Raw genomic sequence first — 17,800 nt, forward strand, 5'->3', positions numbered from 1 at the left:
TCAGTAATTTAGCAAGGCCTTCAGCAATTTAGCAAAACTTTGTCTCAAAATAAAAAGGGCTGGAGATGTAGCTCAGTGATAAAGCACCGCTGGGTTCAATCCCCAGTATATAAAAAAAGTTTTTCATGTCATTGTAAATAACATGATATTTCATCTTCAAAACTCCATGCAGGGGGCTGGGGATGTGGCTCAAGTGGTAGCGCGCTCGCCTGTCATGCGTGCGGCCCGGGTCCGATCCTCAGCACCACATACAAACAAAAGATGTTGTGTCCGCCGATAACTACAAACAAACCAACAAACAAAAAAACTCCATGCAGTAGATACTGTTATCCCCATCTTACCAATGAAGAGCTGAGCAGAGACAGGGGGGTTAACTGAATTCACAGTGGCAGCAAGTGGTATAGCTTTGAATTTGGGCAGTCTGACTTCTGACCTTGTGTTTAATCACTGTAGTACTCCATCTTTACCCCTCTGTAGTCAAAGTAAGGGCATGAATGCTCTGCATAGAGATAAAAGACTCAGGCTGAATTTTAACTATGAAATTAATTAAGGCAACTCTAATTTATGTCTTTCATGTTTTTTTGAAGACAAGAATTGTTTGGGGTATTAAATAAATGGCTATTAAGAGTATTAAAAGAGGTTATGAAAGGCATAAATAAATATTAAATAAAGGTTATAGTAGCTGGGCGTGATGGCATGTGTCTATAATTTTATCTACTGGGGAGGTTGAGGCAGGAGTATGAGGTCAGCCTGGGCAACTTAATAGGCCCTGTCTAAAAAAAGAAAGAAAGAAAGAAAGGCTAGTAAAGGGTATTAAAAAAAGATAGGCTGCCAAAGAGAAGTCTTTCAGCCTTAGGTGCCTTTGTAGTTCTACAGTTCAAGGAAGTTAGGAATCACAGCTCCAAGTCAGACTATTTCCATAGGAAAATGAAAAGTCTTCACAGCTTATTTCCTTTAATTACATCATAAAACAAAATTAGAACATACAGAAAACAATAATAGTTACATAACAATTTATATATTTATATATAAAAACATTTCTTTTTTTAGTCCAAAGATTTTAAAGCAAAAGAAATCCTCTACTGCCACCTTGGATTTTATTTATTTTAAATAACTCCCCCTCCCCCCATCCTCAAGTGCCAAAAATATTGAGTGGAAATCCAGTCACTTGGACAGCTAATGGAACCTGGTGTTAAGTCACCATGTAGGGACTGTGGGGCCAGTGGGAACAAGCAGCAATTCCCACACACTGAAGCACTCCTGAACAGGCTGAGTGGCTACGGGGGCAGGGACCAGACCCTGTACTCCACGCACTCTGCATTTCATCTCTTAGGGGGAGTTGGATGGGATGCAGGGATCAAACAGCCTGGTTTGAAAGTAAGAATTTCTCCAACAGCACCATTTACCCATCCATCTCTGTTCACAGCAGAGTCTGAAAGGCATGGGTAGTCCTCACAGTTCTCTGAGTTCTGCACAGGCCACGTCACTCAGGTCTGTGCTCTCAGGGTCACTGGAAGGTGGGCAAAGGTGAGCAGAGCAGCTGGAAAATGTAGGCAGCAGGTTAACTGGAAACAATTCCTAGAAGGAAAAGGGAGGAGGCCAGAGTGGGAAGCATCTGAAGGCTGAGTGATAAAACAAGAGTGGAGAAAGGCAAAATTAAGAAGCCTCTCCCCCTATACAGTAACCCTCTGCAGTGGGTAGTCACAGATCCTTGGGGGTCAGCTCTTGGGCTGCAGCATGATGAGGAAAACATGGAAAGTTTCTGGTGAGCCTGGTCCCATGGTTCTTGTACATGTGCCAACAGGCTCCGGGAGTAAGAATTAGTGTGTGCTGTGGGGGTGGGAAGGGGAGTAGGAGAAGAACTCACAGGCTCACCCCTTTTTGTACTCATTAGAAATTAACAGTCACCAGAGAAGTACAGATAAGAAACTATTCTTAAGAGAAGGGAAGAACTTGATGTAAACCCAGGAAAGTAGCAGCAAAGGTTTCACTTATTAAAGATTATGTAGCACTAAGAAAGAAAATCATTTGACTTGGATAGAGATAAAGTAATTAACCAAACCATACCAGTTAAAGACTTTTTTTCAAGTTAGGATTTTCTGTCTTTAGGTTCTCATTCTCTTGTGCCATAAAAGAAGAAAAAAAAAGAGTAAATTAATAACTTCAGGAGCTGAGAAGGGTTAGGCTAAGAAACACATGTGTGAGCAGCAGTGTGGCATAGATCTGAATTAATAAGAGTAAGTAGTAAGTGGGGCAATGTTTTCTTTTTCCACAGTAACAACAACAACAACAAAAAAAAATAAATACATTACTTCAAATATTTCCCTGTTTGCGGGGGGGTGGAGGGCATGGCAGAAGAGAAGTACATGTCTGGACACCTCATTTCTGCCATCTCTTCTTCGGGTTAGAATTCTAGTTTACTGCTTACATGCTCTTGTCCTGGTACTAAAGCCATGTCCAGAAGCAGCTGGGAAGCCCTGGTGGTTCTTCTAGGGGTGCCAATCTCCATCTAGATGATCTGGTTAGAGATGTAGAAAAGAAGCCCGAATCGCCAGTCAAGGACATGGAGTTCCTCATACAAAGAGGAAAGTAAACCTCCTCAGGTGTGAGGCAGCTGTGGTTATGTGCTCAGGACAGATGTTGACCTTGAGGCAAAGGACCTCAGTTCTAGAACTGATTTGTTCCTTTCTTTTGAGCCTCACATACCATTTCCCCATGCCAATTTTTCAAAATTAGACACTCGAAAACACACAAAATAAAAAGGTTTACTTGCTCATGGTTTTCCCTAAAAGGGCAATAAACTACTCTGGCTGAGCAAACACTGAGACTCAACATCTGTCAACTGAACTCTATAATGGCTTAAGCAAATAGCATGTGAAACAGAGATGGACATTTTCTAGCATTTCACATGTAAGTTTGTCCAAAAAACTTTTTCCTGAAAATTAATTGTAATTCTCTTGGGATTCCTAAGGTTCCCTCAGACTCAGCTGAGAGATTTCATACTGACTTTCCTAATAATCAAAAAGCTTCAGAGGCACAGAATCAATATTCCTAGGAATAAAAGTGGAAGCCAGGTGTGATGGCACATGCCTATAAACCAAGCATCTTGGGAGTCTGGTCAATTTAGCAAGACCCTATCTTAAAAGGAAAAAAAAAAAAAAGACAAGCTGCAGAATACCTTCATACAAAACATCTGCCTCATATGGTAGTTTTTGGCAGGGAAAAATTTATCCCAAGAAAGAAGGCAAGGTTAGAGCAACTGGTGCTTAAGTGGTCTATTCTCTTTGCTGGAGAATAAAGATGTTAAGTTAGGAAATTTGGCTAAAACTATTACAGTCACATTTTATTCTCAGATTACTTGGGTCAATTATATGCTATTGACAAGTTCATCAGCTTTCTCTTTCAATTAAAATTTATGATAGAAATAAAGGTAAGGAGAAACTGAGACTGACTCTGTTTTCTCCTCAACCTCCTACTGTTTTAGATTTCTTTGGTTCAAGATCTAAGAGGGTTAGGGATTCTGCCTCAAGACTTTCAACCAACCATTCTATACTTCCTCTCACAGGAGACTTGGCTAACTTACATTGCTTGGGGTTGTGGTGTTTGAAATCCTGGAACTGGCAGGCAGAAAGAGGAGGAATCTTTCTGTAAAATGCTCCAGAGCTCAGAGTATACCAATCAAAGAGTCTGTCAGCCAGGAGGCACCATAAGGAGGGCACTTTCCTTTAGACCCTTTCTCTCACTGTGGCAACTGGTATGAGCAGCCTGTGAGGACTAAAGTGCAATAAACACTCTATGTCCAAGGACCGATCATGACCCACGAGTGTTCTTTTCCCAACAACACTGCCACCTAGAAGGATATGCTGCCCTCACAGGAAGGAAATAAATCACCCTCTTCAGTTACTACTCTCACACTTCCTAAAAACTTCAAGCCAAGGCAGATTCCACTGCTTATGTTGTTTAGTCCCCTATGGCATCAGTAGGCTATCAGACCAATAATACACTTTACAAGGTAATAAGAGATGGGTCACTGTAGCATTATGGCTATATTGCACAATTCAAATAAGTCTAGAAAGCCACACACAAAAAAAAGCATCATAAAATTATTCACCAAGTTTCCCTCTAAAGTATTTAATACAAGGGATATGTGAAATTTCTGACTTATGTCTGCTAAATTAACTTAATGGATGTGGAAATAAGACTGGAAATTTACAAAAACAATTTATGGAATACTTTTACATCTAGTAAAAGGAGAAAACATTTTTAACACAAAGCACAATGTGCTTTTGCATTCCAAATATTGGAAAAACCAAGTCAGATCCCCTTATTTCTCATATACAACAGTTTGATTTTAAACTCAATTAAAATTCAGTAAGCAAACATCAAAGCACATTCAATGAAAAATGGTTCAAGCCACCTGACAGCTACTAAATTCAAGGCTGTCCTCAATGGTTTACCTGAATCAGGACAAGAACTCAAAGAAGCAGCTACACTGGAGACATCTGAGAATAAATCAGCAGCATTATTGAGGGTGAGATGGAGGCTTTAAATAGAGGGTCAGGATAGGTGTGAGAAGGATAAGGTGATATCAGTAAAAAAAAAAAAAAAACACCCTGAAATCACCTCAATGGGGCTGATGAACGCAATGTAAAAATATTGATGTAGCAAACTCTGCTAGAAAATGAAATGGATAAAACTATGAGAAGGCTGTAAAAAGTAAATGATCCGTATACTCAAGAACTTTCTCCAGAGACCCTTCAATAATTTCTTCTTGCTCGCCCACAGCTTCACAGCAACAGCTTTAAGGGAAGCTTTTTACTTATTCTAAATCTCTTCTGTTTACTCTGTATTTTTTCATTATAAAAGACATATTTGAGAGTGGCTATGAAATAAGACCAATGGACCAATAAGGTGTTCCTAAGGAAAATTTTTCCCACGTGAAGCTTTTCTGAATTCTCAAAACCATTTCAGAGCTGGGTGTGGTTATGCATGCCTGTAATCCCAGCAACTTGGGAGGCTGAGGCAGGAGGATCACAAGTTCAAAGCCAGCCTCAGTAACTTAGTGAGGCCCTAAGCAACCTAATGAGACCCTATCTCAAAAAAATAAAAAAGGCTGGGGGATGTAGCTTGGTGGTTAAGTGCCTCTGGGTTTAGCTTAGTGGTAGAATGCTTGCCTAGCATACTAGCATACATAAAGCCCTGGGTTCAAGCTCCAGTACCAGTACCACAAGGAAAAAAAAAAAAAAAAGTATTCCAAAGGCTGAAACAGGAAACATTCTGATGTCAGGACCTTTCCCACATGACCAAACTTACCATGTAATCCTAGCATATTCATCATCTGGTGTAGGTGTAAATTGGCATAAATAATGTGTATTTTCTTCCAAGCTTGATGGGCCTGAAGCTTCCTGAGAAAGAACAAGGCTCTTGCCTGACCATAAGTCATACCCCCTTGGACTTTTGTTCTCTTTCACTTGACTTGTTTTTGGCTCAGATGGGCTGAAATTTGACTTCATAGCAGGTAACACCAATGCAAGCCTAGAACCTGCACATGGGTACACCCTTTGCGGAGAGAAACAGCATTTTCAAGACTTTTGATATACCAGTGAATAATAGGGTTGCTGAAACTTTTAAGTAAAGAAGTTAATAGTCTCAACTCAGGCAATTCAAATCTATATTTACTGTCTGATCTAGGTTTTATTGTCAGTTTGCTCAGGCATTAAAAAAAATAGCCATACTTTAGAGCAGATGGCCTGTAAATATTTCTCTCTTTTAGTTCTCTTTGAACAGGCGACCTGAGGATCTTAATATTATTAACCACATCTGGAAGTGTATGTATGCATATATGTATTTGTATGTGTGGCATACATCCAGGAGAGTGGGTTTCTAAAAAATATATTCCTGTGAGGCCCGGAAGTCCACTCCTTTAATCTCAGTAACTCAATAGGCTAAGGCAGGAGGATCACAAGTTCAAGGCCAGCCTAGGCAACTTAGTGAGATTGTCTTAAAAAAAAAAAAAAGAGGGCTGAGGATATATTTAGTGGTAAAACATCCCTGGGTTCAATCCCCAGTCACATACAAAAATAATAACAAAAATAAATTAAAAAGATATATTCCTGCTGGATGCAGTGGTGTGAGCCCATAGGCCCAGCTCCTTGGGAGGATCATTTAAACCCAGGAGTTCACAATCGGCCTGGGTAACATAGTGAGACCCCCATCTCAAAAAAACAAGAGGGAGAGAAAGGGAGGTGGTGGTGGGGAGACAGAGAGACAGGCGGGGAGGGGGGGAGGGAGGGAGGGAGAGAGAAAGAATAAATATTCCTTATAATTTGAAAAGAAGATAAGGAGAAATGGAAAAAATAATCTGAACTTTTAAAAGGGCATAATAAAATAGGATTTAAAATATATTTAATGTGGTAAAATACATTTAATGTGGACCCTTTCATTTGATCATTTTCTACATCAATGGGATAAATAAATCAGACTTTTTCTTATATATGCTGGTAGAACTAGTACCTTCGGCATTTAAAAAAAAGGCTTTTAATAATAAGGATCATTCAAAAGATGATCTAATATCATAGTGGATTGCACATCAATGTCTTAAAAGATCCCTTGCCCCAAATCACCCTATTAAAAAAATTACATAAGGTTTCTAACCTTGGGGTTCAGAAATCTTCTGAAATTTTCCCTCATCCTCTATGATTTTCTTTGTGGGGGAGACTTTTTTGGACTTTGAATCATGGGTTCTGAACTCCTTCCTTCAGCTCTGGTGCCTGGACAGACATTAAACTCTACTTCCTCTCAGGGTGTTCTTTCAGCTGCTCCAATGCCTTCACTTGGCTACTTACCCTGTTAACACTGATGTTATATGGCCATTCTTATATTCCTGATGAGCTATGATGGGGGAAAAAAGAAACTGACTGGCTAGTCTGCACAGATCCTCTAGCAGCATTCCTGATAAACAAAATAACCTCTCAGACACAAGTTAGATAATCATGCCCAGATTCAGTGAACATATGATAATGTTAATCGTTAACGTCTGAGCTTGGTTGGTTGGTACTTTTCAGGCTGTTTTGGGATCTGCCATCTACTCTTCACTAACTGCATTTCTCTAATAAGTTAGTGGAGGTTGACAAAAAATTTGCAAAGGGAATACTGGGGATATCATGTAAATTATCATGTATCGTAAGATAAAACAGAAATGAAAAGGCAAAGTTTGTTTTCATCAAAATAGGTTTAGCTTGATTTCTTCTCATAACTTTTCTTACTTTTGTTAAGATCTCCCTCAGACTGGCAAAGATTCAGGCAGGGTCCCCTAATGGTAAAATTTAGAATTAAAAAAATATTTATTGATGTTTTTTTTTTTCCAAAAATGTTTGATAACCCCAACTAATCATTCAAAATGCAAACTGTAAACACAAAAGAGTAACAGTTGAGTGTGAGTAGACAGACTATGAACAGGTATGACAGACTGAGCAAAAGTGCAGGAAGGGAGAAAGGAAGACAGATGCATACGTGTGATACAGATAGTGACAATTTGAGTGAATAAGTAATCATATTTGGACCACAGTGATTTCAGTGTAGCCATTTAGGAAACCCCTGGGCCAAATACTAAAACACGGCAGGAATGGACAAGCCTTCTTTGTGAGCATGCTCAGCATGTTGGCATAGAAACAGGAAGCACAGAAGCTCTGTAGTCATCTTAAAATGGATGGCTACCATTTCTAGGATGCAAATAAATTTTCTTTCTGGTCCCTGGATACATCATTTGTTGTTTTTCCATGCTTCCCTTGACCCTGAAGGACTGTAGTTACTGTTCCAAAATCCCCAAAGAAACCCCTTAACAAAATAAAGAAACCACAGTAGCAGTAACAATGGGTTTGCTGGAATGCCCCCTCCCTCTACCTTGGCCTATGATTTTCTTCCGGGCATGTCCAACAGAAATGGTTAAGTTTTACCAATCCACTTAAAGCCAGCACAAATTTTAGTCCCATGGTCACAGCTAGAGTGGATGGGAGTAAGGGTGTGTATGCATATGTATGTGTGGCTCTGGGGATCTGAACACTGCCCTCACTTTGTAATCCTTGTCCAGAACACAGGTTGCTTCCTCTGGAGAGACTCCACGGTAACTCTAGAAGTGTCAGTTAAATATTCAGTTCACCAAAGTTGACCACCTCCATTGTCATAGGATGATGCAGCATCTGCAGAAGCGCTGTCTGCTGCCCCCTACTGATGGGGGTGGAGTGACAGGTGCGAAGTAGGCATGGACTTTAATATTGGGTAAATGGGTCTGAAACAAGACAAAAACATTACTAAGATAGAGAACATTGCTTCCGAGAAAAACCACTGAGGGGCTGAATGGACATGAAAGCAGGGCAGAAGATTTGTCCCCTTCTATGCTGTTCTAAATAATCAAGTCAACTCATAACTTCTTTTTTTGGTACCAGAAATTGAACCCAAGGGTACTTAACCACTGAGGCACATTCCCAGCCCATTTTATTTTAAATTTTGAGACAGAGTCTTGCTAAGTTGCTCAGGGCCTCACTAAATTGCCAAGGCTGCCTTTGAACTTGCAGTCCTCCTGCCTCAGCCTCCCAAATTCCTGGGATTACAGGTGTGTACCACTATGCTCAGCTCAACTCATAACTTTGATACTTTTTTTTTTTAAATTGTCACCATTTTATTAGCAGGAGACAGGGGCCGACTGCTTTTGCTCTGTGGTTGGTCAGCAGCCATGGGGAGGCAGAGTGCCTGCTGTGTGCCTCAGGCCTTCACTTCCATGCCTGCCTGCTTTCTAGCTTGGGCGTTTAAGGTCACATTTATTCTCAACTGGCAAATTCTGATGCCAAGGGTATTGTGGCAACTGCTCACTTAGGTTTCAGAATACCACTGATCACAGGCTGGGATTATGGCTCAGCGGTAGAGCGCTCCCCTAGAACGGGCATGACCCAGGTTTGATTCTCAGCACCACATAAAAATAAAATAAAGATGTTGTGTCCACTGAAAATTAAAAAATAAATATTAAAAAAATTCTCTCTAAGAATACCATTGTTCACACTCTTCACAGAATCAGACACCTTTCCACTGAGTTTGATAACTGTTTTTAACAAAACTGGAGAACATAGGTGTGATGGATCATGCCTGTAATTCCAGAGACTTGTCTCAGGGTTCAAAATGAAAAAAAAAAAAAGGACTGAGGATACATTTGAATGGCAAAACGCTGCTGGGTTCAATCTCCAGTACTTAAATAAATTAAAAAACAAAAATCAGAAAAAGGGTTTGATGTAAAGAGGAAAAACAGGCTGAATTTATAAATCTTATATTATTTAATCAAACATTTTATATTAGTTTTTTCCTTTCCTTTAGAACCAAAATCTGGTATGTGCTGCTTCTTCTTTTTTTTTTTTTTTTTTGGACTCTGGGGATGTGATTAAGCTCTGGACATTACTGGACAAACTGCTGGGAGAAGACCTACTTTATCTCTTCAGTGGGTATTGTTCTACTAAATTTCCATCTGGAGCCACAGGTAAAAACTATCTACCCTTACATTTTCTCTCCATTTTTTTTCCTCCTTACTAAATGTCCAAATAAATATAAAAATCAGGAGAATCTAAATTTGGAAAAATAAAAATGAAGGAAAATAAAAGAAAGGGTGGTGAGAACACCAGAGCTCGAGAGTGATGAAGCCATTTTTACCCTGAGTCTCTTGATTCCAGCCCGTGTGATTTGCTGGCAGTCATATAGTTCTATCCGCTCAAGGCTGTGACAGCTCTTCAAGTGCTCCAAGGATGCATCTGTGATTAGTGGGCAGTTGTCCAGCTCAATCACCTCCAGCTGGTCATGGGCGCAGGCCCCATTTCCTAGGTGACGAATTCCATCATCTGTGATCAGTTCACAGTGAGATAGACTCTGTGGCCAAATAGAGCAAAGAAGGATGCTGAAATATTTTCCGTAAGTCGGTTAGCCAGAAACTTGTGTACAATCAGATAGAAGACCTTTTTGGTTTGATTTTGATGATTATGGAACTTTCACTAGATCCATGTGTGATGAAATAAAGAATGCAAAATAGAGTTGCATGGGTTCTGCTTTTGGCAACCAATGACTGATATTTTTGTGTGTGATTCTAAACATATTTTGTAAATTCACATAATGACCATGAACTACTTCATAAACAAAGTTACATAACTTTAAAAATTACCCTCTACCCAAATTAACACTTTTCTTCTCTAGGGGGATAAGCAGAGATCAAACTTTTCATATACAAAATTTCCTGAAATAAAAATTGAATATCAAGTGCAGGGGTATGACCCAACAATTAATTAGCTGAAGACAATTTTTACATCTCACATGTAACTCTTCATCAATTTTCCTTAGGTTTCTGAATCTGAGAGACTTGGAATCCTTGGCCCAATTTTGGATATTACCTTTCGACCAAATACACCACAATGAGCCTGGATAGGATCAACCAAAATCCCTTCCTCAAAGTAGTACCAAAGAGAACTTCCCCTGTAAAGCCTGATTGGTCCCCATTTTACTTTTTAGGTCTTTCCTAGATCTTTTGGAAGTTGGCAATTTTGAGAAGCATACTCCCATACCAAAAACTGGAAGCCAGACAGTTAAGAGGAAAACAAGAGCTGGATCTTATTTAACTAGAACTACAGTACTGCTTTTTGTTGTTGTTGGGGTAGGGAGTACCAGGGATTGAACTCAGGGGCACTCAACCACTGAGCCACACACCCCTAGCCCTTTTTTGTATTTTATTCAGAGACAGGGTCTCACTGAGTTGCTTACTGCCTTGATTTTGCTGAGGCTGGATTTGACACCTCAGTCTCCCAAGCTGCTGGGATTACAGGCGTGAGCCACCACGCCTGGCAGTACTGTTTTGATTAAGCCAAACAAACATATACAACCTTGAAAGTCAAACTCACCAATACTTGAAGTCGAGGACAGTGTACAGAAAGTTGGATTAACGTGCTATCTGTTATCTGAAAGAAACACATGTTTATTTTAGGCATAATTCTAAATAAAACTACAGGTTATACTTCATTCTTACTGTATTTCAACAGAATCTTTAGGTTTAATTCTCATAGACTAACTGAGTCTATTCTTTTTTTAAAAAAATATTTGTGAGCGCTCTACAGCTGAGCCACAACCCTAGCCCTATCTGAGTCTATTCTGTAAGAACTCCCTAGGCTAGGCTTGAACACATTTAGGTTTCTCTAAAAGCCTTCATCTTTTTTTTTTTTTTTGGTGGTGGTGATGGTACTAGGGATTGAATCTAAGGCCTGTGCATGTTAAGCAAACATCCCAGTATTGAGCTACTATTATCTGAAAGAAACACATGTTTATTTTAGGCATAATTCTAAATAAAATTACAGGTTATACTTCATTCTTACTGTATTTCTAGTCTTTTGAAAATTTTATTTTGAGAAAGGATCTTGCTATGTTGTCCAGGCTGACCTTGAATTTGCAATCCTGGGTGTTTCCTGAGTAGCCTGTATTATAGGGGTGTTCCACTGCATTTGGCTCTAGTCTTCATCTTTGGATATTTTTGCTCAAAATTCTGTTTTGTTTTTGAAATGAAATCGAAATGTTGTCCCCTTGTTACTTCTATCCACTTCTTGGAACCATCAAAGAAAATAATCAGAAGAAAGTGCTGAACTGGGTGCAGTGGCACAAGCCTATAATCCCAGCAACTCAGGAGGAGGCTGAGGCAAGATGATTCCAAGTTCAAAGACCGCATCAGAAACTTAATGAGGCCTGAGACCTTGTCTTGAATAATAAAATGGCTGGGGATGTGATCAGTGGTAAGGTGCCTCTGGGTTCCATCCTCAATACAAAATAAATAAATAAATAACAAAGTACTCCATGAAAAAGAAAAAAATTAAAATCAAAGCATCCTCAAATTTTTGGATATTTGGCCTATTTTTTATTATTAATTTATTTATTTTTGTAGAATCAGGGAATTAACCCAGGGTTGCTCTACCACTGAGCTTTATCCCTGGCTCTTTTTTTATTTTTAATTTTGAGACAGGATCTTGCTAAGTTGCTGAGGCTGGTCTTGAACTTTGTAGATTCCTGCCACAGTCTTTCAAGACACTGGGATCACAGGTGAGAACCACCTGACCTGCTTGATATTTGGCCTCATTTTAATAAGGCACACTATGACTCAGAATTGATAACATGGATGTTAGTTATGTTACCAAGGGAGGCACATAGGCACTGCTAGGATCAGGGTAAACTATGTACATTCAGGGAAGAAGAATGGCTTTTTTTAGTTATCACAGGAATGAAAGCAAATCAGTGCTTCTTTTCAAATTCATCTTCAATTCTTTAAGAAATTGTGGATGGAGCGGGTCCATTGAGAAGGACTACCTCTGGAAAGGACATAGAAGACACTCAGGTGTGTACAAGAGATAAACAGAGGCTGGATGCTGTGGTGCATGTCTGTAATCTCAGCAATTTGGAAAGCTGAGGCAGGAGGATCACCAATTTGAGGCCAGTCTCAGCAATCTAGTGAGACCCAGTCTCCAAAAACAAAACAAAACAAACAAATAAACAAAGGGCTGGGGAATGTTGTTCTGTAATTAAAAAAGTATTTTTTCTTTATTTTATTTTTGGGGATACTGAGGATTGAACCCAGGGGCACTTTTACCATTGAACTACATTCCAATCTTTTTTTTTAAAAATTGTTGCTGAGGCTGGCTGCCCTTGAACTTGGAATTGTCATGCCTCATATTCCTCAATCAGTGGGATTACAGGTATACGTTGCTGCATCCAGCTTTATTTATTTGTTTTTAAATGTGGTTTGGCTATGTTTTCCAGGCTGACACAAACTCTTGGGCTCAAGAGATCCTCCTGCCCCTTGAGTAGCTGGAACTACTGTAGTGTACCACCACACTTGGCAAAAGAAAATACCTTAACAGCTTTATGGCCTGAAAGGTGTCCTTTCTAATGGTGACATGATTGATGGAATGTATTTTCATAGTTCTTTAACACCTATGTCATAAGCACTTCTGCCTAGTGTGCCTAGAAGACACATCAATAAATGAAGAATCAGTAGGGCTGCCAGGTATTTCAGTAGTATTCCTACACTAGGGTAGGGAATGGACATTCTGATGTGCATGTATTATGTAATTAGTTTCTATCACACTGTATTTGTGAATATAAATCCACAATCTTACCTGAACACATTCTTCCAGGTCCATCTTTTCAAGCTCATGGCAATTCTACAAAGTATAAAACCAAACAATACAATACAACCATTTTAAACAAGGGAAAACTTTAAGGCCAGAAAACTGAAAGTTTATATTAAATATACTGATGAAATCTTAGTTTTTCAGAATTGGTATCATTCTAGTGTCACCTTCTATTTTATTTCATTAATTACACATTTTATACTTTGATCATAGTGAAATATCTCAATTATCCCACATTTAAATATTTATTATCTTAAACATTCAAGGGAATAAATGTGCCAAACAGTAACACTGGGCCAATATAGAGATATTTTCAAACATAAATAATTCAATAAAAACTGTTTCTTGGGAAGAGAGGAAGCAAGCTTCACTTTAGTTAAGTGTCCTGGCTTTCACCCAACTCCATTGATCTACCTGAAAGCAAATGACCTCCCCCTTGTTGGATAACATTGGTCAAAGTCAGTATAATTTTAAATGATATTATTATATACTGATTTATAAACCATTCCAAGTCTAATCTTCAGAATACAGAAAATAATTAAAGCCTCTCCATTTAAAAACCAGGCTTTCAACACTGCTCTCACCTACTAGTCACATATCAAATAACAAGTTTCTTTCAGCTGCTTAATTTATCATCTTATGAAACTGTGGAGAACTTTAGTTTCATGGAGGAGTGTCATGCTCCCCAGTGCATGTCTGAATTTCCAGAACAGTTTGTTTTCTTACTGGTATCAACAGGTCTGTAGCTGTAGCATGAGAATGCTCAGGAAGACTAGCTACAGAAGAAGGCCCCCTTCTCACACACCTAATTCTGCCATGCTACATTTCCCTTGGTGCTTGTTCTTCTGAAATAAAAATACCCAACAAAACATAAGAAAATAAACCTATGAAACCTGGAGAAAATACTTACTCTGGCTAGAGTGGTAAAGCCCACATCTGTTAATTGAGAACATCTTGCCACTTCTAATATTCTGTTAAAAAAAAAAAAAAAAAACACCAAAAAAGTGGAAGTCAAGCTATTGGTCCCTAAAAATTGGTTTTATTAAAACAAAATTTAAGAAAACAATTTATTATTCTCTAAGGATTTCATAATATAGAGAGACATTAATAGCTAAGCAATCTATATATGGATCTTGCTATTTATTGTTGTGGAGTCATCATAAAGTGGTCCTATAAATACCACATTTCAGGGTGATGCAATCAAAGAACAGAGAGGAATAAAATTGAAGCTTGTAGTTATGCCAAAATGCATTAAAAGCCTTCTTGATGGCATACTGCTTACCCCCAGAGGGCAGCCTGCTCCTAGAAAACAAAGGAAATGGCGATAAATATTCTATATTATTTAATCTGTTACTGAAATAAGATTTTCTTTCCGTTTTACATGTGGGTTCACTCAGATTTCAATACCTTTTAAAAAATGTAATGAAGGGACTGTTTAATTACAGGTCTGTCCCAAATATGAAAATCCATACTTAGAAAGCTTTCTGCTTCCTCCCATAGGCTCCCAAGGGAACCCAATGAAAAGGGAAGCTGTGCTGGCAGCTACTCTCCTATTTAGCAACTGTTACACACCAACCTAAACACCAATTAAAGGCTTGGGAATCAAAAGTAGAAATGAATGCTGTATCCAATGAAAGAGCAACTAACTGAAACACATTTTGTGATGGTCACATTTGACAGCCTTTCCAGGCTAATGATATAATGAGGTTATATCATTAGAGGGAGGATGGAGCTGAATACCCCTTGCTTTAATACAGGAAAGGATAGTGTTTAATATTTTAGAGAGAGGTCTGGTTACTTCCCTATCTCCTAAGAAGTACTCTGTTTTAGACTTCTGATATTATTGATTTTGACCAAAACGAATCTATCATCTATGAAGGAATTTTGATACTGAAGGCAAAATGTTCACCAGCTAAAAAAGTTTTTTAAAAATTTTATTGCTTTTCAATGATTATTATGTGTAAGAAAAGTAGTTTCATGGGCTCTGGAGGCAGACTGCCTGGCTTTGAATCCTTGCTCCTGCACTTACTGGCTGTGACACCCTGAGCAGGTTACTTAACTTTTTGGGGCTTGATTTTCTCATTTACAATGTGATGATAACAATACTGATTATATGATGTTATGAAGATTAAATGAATTAACATTTGAAAGTACCTAAAACAATGCTTAACTTCTAAGTATTATACAGGTAATATTTAAAACAAAACCAAAACGAAAAAGGTATATGGGGATCATCTCCATTCATTACAAGATTCTCATGTGCTCTTTACAAAATCAATATGGATTTTACATACTAATACAGAATTCTTACATACTAATTCTTACATACTAATACAGAATTCTTAGTAGATAACCAGCCAATCCCATATATGAGCTAACAGAAGGAGCCACAGAAAAATAAGGCTGTTCTAAAAGACTGTCAACACAAAAAGTTCCTCTTGTAAAGTTGTTTCTTCTTTTTGAATACTGTCTGCTATGTACCTGGCATCATAACTACAACATAAATGACCCGAGAGTGAGTCTTTAAAATTATCTTTGAGAAAAGAATTATATAAAGCATTAATTAAAGAAAATATCTTTATTTCATTAAAAACATTGTTTTTAGATGTTGATGAACCTTTATTTTTTATTCATTTATTTACATATGGTCCTGAGAATTGAACCCAGTGTCTAACACATGATAGGCAAGCGCTCTACCACTGAGCCACAACCCAGCACCTTATTTCATTTACTTACTTACTTACTTATTTATTTTTATGTGGTGCTGAGGATTGAACCCAGGGCCTCTCATGTGCTAGGTGAATGTGCTACCACTGAGCCACAATCCCAGCCCCCTTATTTCATTCTTAAGAAATGAAATAAATGCTTTTTTTTTCTTTTCTTTTCTAGTATGAATAGCAAGTAGAATTTTGGAACCGCTGTTTCTTGGTTCATGCCAATTACACATAATGAAGTACAAAGCAAGTCGGTGGGCATCAAAAAGGACAATGACTTGTAATGTCTATCTTAAAATTTCAAAGTTCCAAAGAATAAATGAGTGAAGTAGACTTTTGTTCTTTTTCCTTGATTTTTTTGCACTAGAGAAGAAATGTTTACCTAAGTCGAGGGCAGTTCTGACCTAGAGCATTCAGGATGGCATCTGTGATGTTGGAGCAGCCAGAGGCACAGAGGGACTGTAACTTATGGCACCCTCTGCAAATAGTAATGAGACCTTCATCTGTGATTTGCTAAAAAACAAGGGGGAAAAAAAAACCCACAGGTATTAGTAATTTAGCAGACGAAAAATAAGGAAAAATAACATCTCTATGAAAACAACACCAAAAAGAAATCTAGGCAGGTTTGATATTAATCAGATCGTAAACCTAAAAGAAAATGAACACACTTTGTTTCTTCTTTCTAGTTCCTTTTGATTTAGTTGCAAGAGAATCTGGGTTTGCTTTTGGTATAAAGGCAAGAAGCTATAATGGGATTCTTTTAACTTAATAAGAATGGAAATAAGCATGGGGTAAATTCAATTAAATGATTTTAAAACCTAGAAAACAGACAAGAACTGCAGTACTTTAATAGTATAAACATATTTATTTACAAGTTCAAACTGAAACTGGTTGGAGGAAAAAATAAAACTCTGGCTGGGTATAGTGGCACAGGCTTGTAATATCAATGACACAGGAGGCGGCTAAGGTAGGAGATTGCAAGTTTGAGGTCAGTTTTAGTAACTTAGTGAGGACCCAAGTAACTTAGGGAGATCCTGTCTCAAAATGAAAAACAAGCTGGGCACGATGGGTGGGGAGACTGAGACAGGAGGATTGTAAGTTCAAAGCCAGCCTCAGCAATGGCGAGGCTTTCAGCAACTCAGTGAACCCTGTCTTTAAATAAAATACAAAAATAGGGCTGGGGATATGGCTCAGTGGTTGAGTGCCCCTGAGTTCAATCCCCAGTACCAAAAAGATAAAAAAAAATAATGAAATAATAATAATGATAATAATAACAATGAAATGCCTGGAAAAATAAAAATAAAACCCCCCAAATGCTGGGGATATAGCTCAGTTGAAAAATGCCCCTATGGGGCTGGGGATGTGGCTCAAGCGGTAGTGCGCTTGCCTGGCATACGTGCGGTCCGGGTTTGATCCTCAGCACCACATACAAACAAAGATGTTGAAAGAAAAGAAAAGAAAAATGCCTCTAGGTTCAATCCCCAGTACCCAAAACAAACAAGCAAAAACAAAACACCTGTGGATGATAGTTGCTATCTCAAAACAGCATCCATTTTGCTGTTTGAATATTAAAATATAAAGAACATCCTAATTAATGGAGACAAATAGTTGTGTTTAACTCAGATATAATCATACATTATTTAAAATGATTTTATCTCAAATTACTTTAAATGAAAAAAAAATACACATTTAAGGATATCATAATAAAAAAGTTACATATAAACATCTAACATAATAGAGTTTATCAGCACTTCAATTTGTCTGGCTAGATTCACTAACTGTATAGGCCTAAAAGTAAAGCTCCACTGCCATCACTATTTAATCAAGCAATGTTGTTAAGTAGCAAGGACAATAGCAACAAGTAATAAAAATAAAAACCCAACTTTTAAT

At 38.2% G+C, this 17,800-nt stretch overlaps 1 protein-coding gene across 2 annotated transcripts in view; it reads right to left on the minus strand.

Moving 5' to 3' along the window:
- Positions 1–937: 937 nt before the first annotated feature.
- Positions 938–17,800, minus strand: part of Fbxl20 (F-box and leucine rich repeat protein 20) — a 113,972-nt gene continuing 97,109 nt past the window's right edge. For both annotated transcript variants that reach the window (XM_071603524.1, XM_027923138.2), the window contains exons 10-15: positions 16,293–16,423; positions 14,107–14,167; positions 13,182–13,226; positions 10,926–10,982; positions 9,694–9,906; positions 938–8,287 (exon numbers count right to left, since the gene is read on the minus strand). In XM_071603524.1, coding sequence (XP_071459625.1) covers positions 8,180–8,287; positions 9,694–9,906; positions 10,926–10,982; positions 13,182–13,226; positions 14,107–14,167; positions 16,293–16,423 — 615 coding nt within the window. In that variant the 3' untranslated portion in view covers positions 938–8,179. The remainder of the gene's footprint in view (positions 8,288–9,693; positions 9,907–10,925; positions 10,983–13,181; positions 13,227–14,106; positions 14,168–16,292; positions 16,424–17,800) is intronic.

The sequence above is a fragment of the Marmota flaviventris genome, chromosome 17, assembly GCF_047511675.1.
Source record: "Marmota flaviventris isolate mMarFla1 chromosome 17, mMarFla1.hap1, whole genome shotgun sequence".
Lineage (NCBI taxonomy): Eukaryota > Metazoa > Chordata > Mammalia > Rodentia > Sciuridae > Marmota > Marmota flaviventris.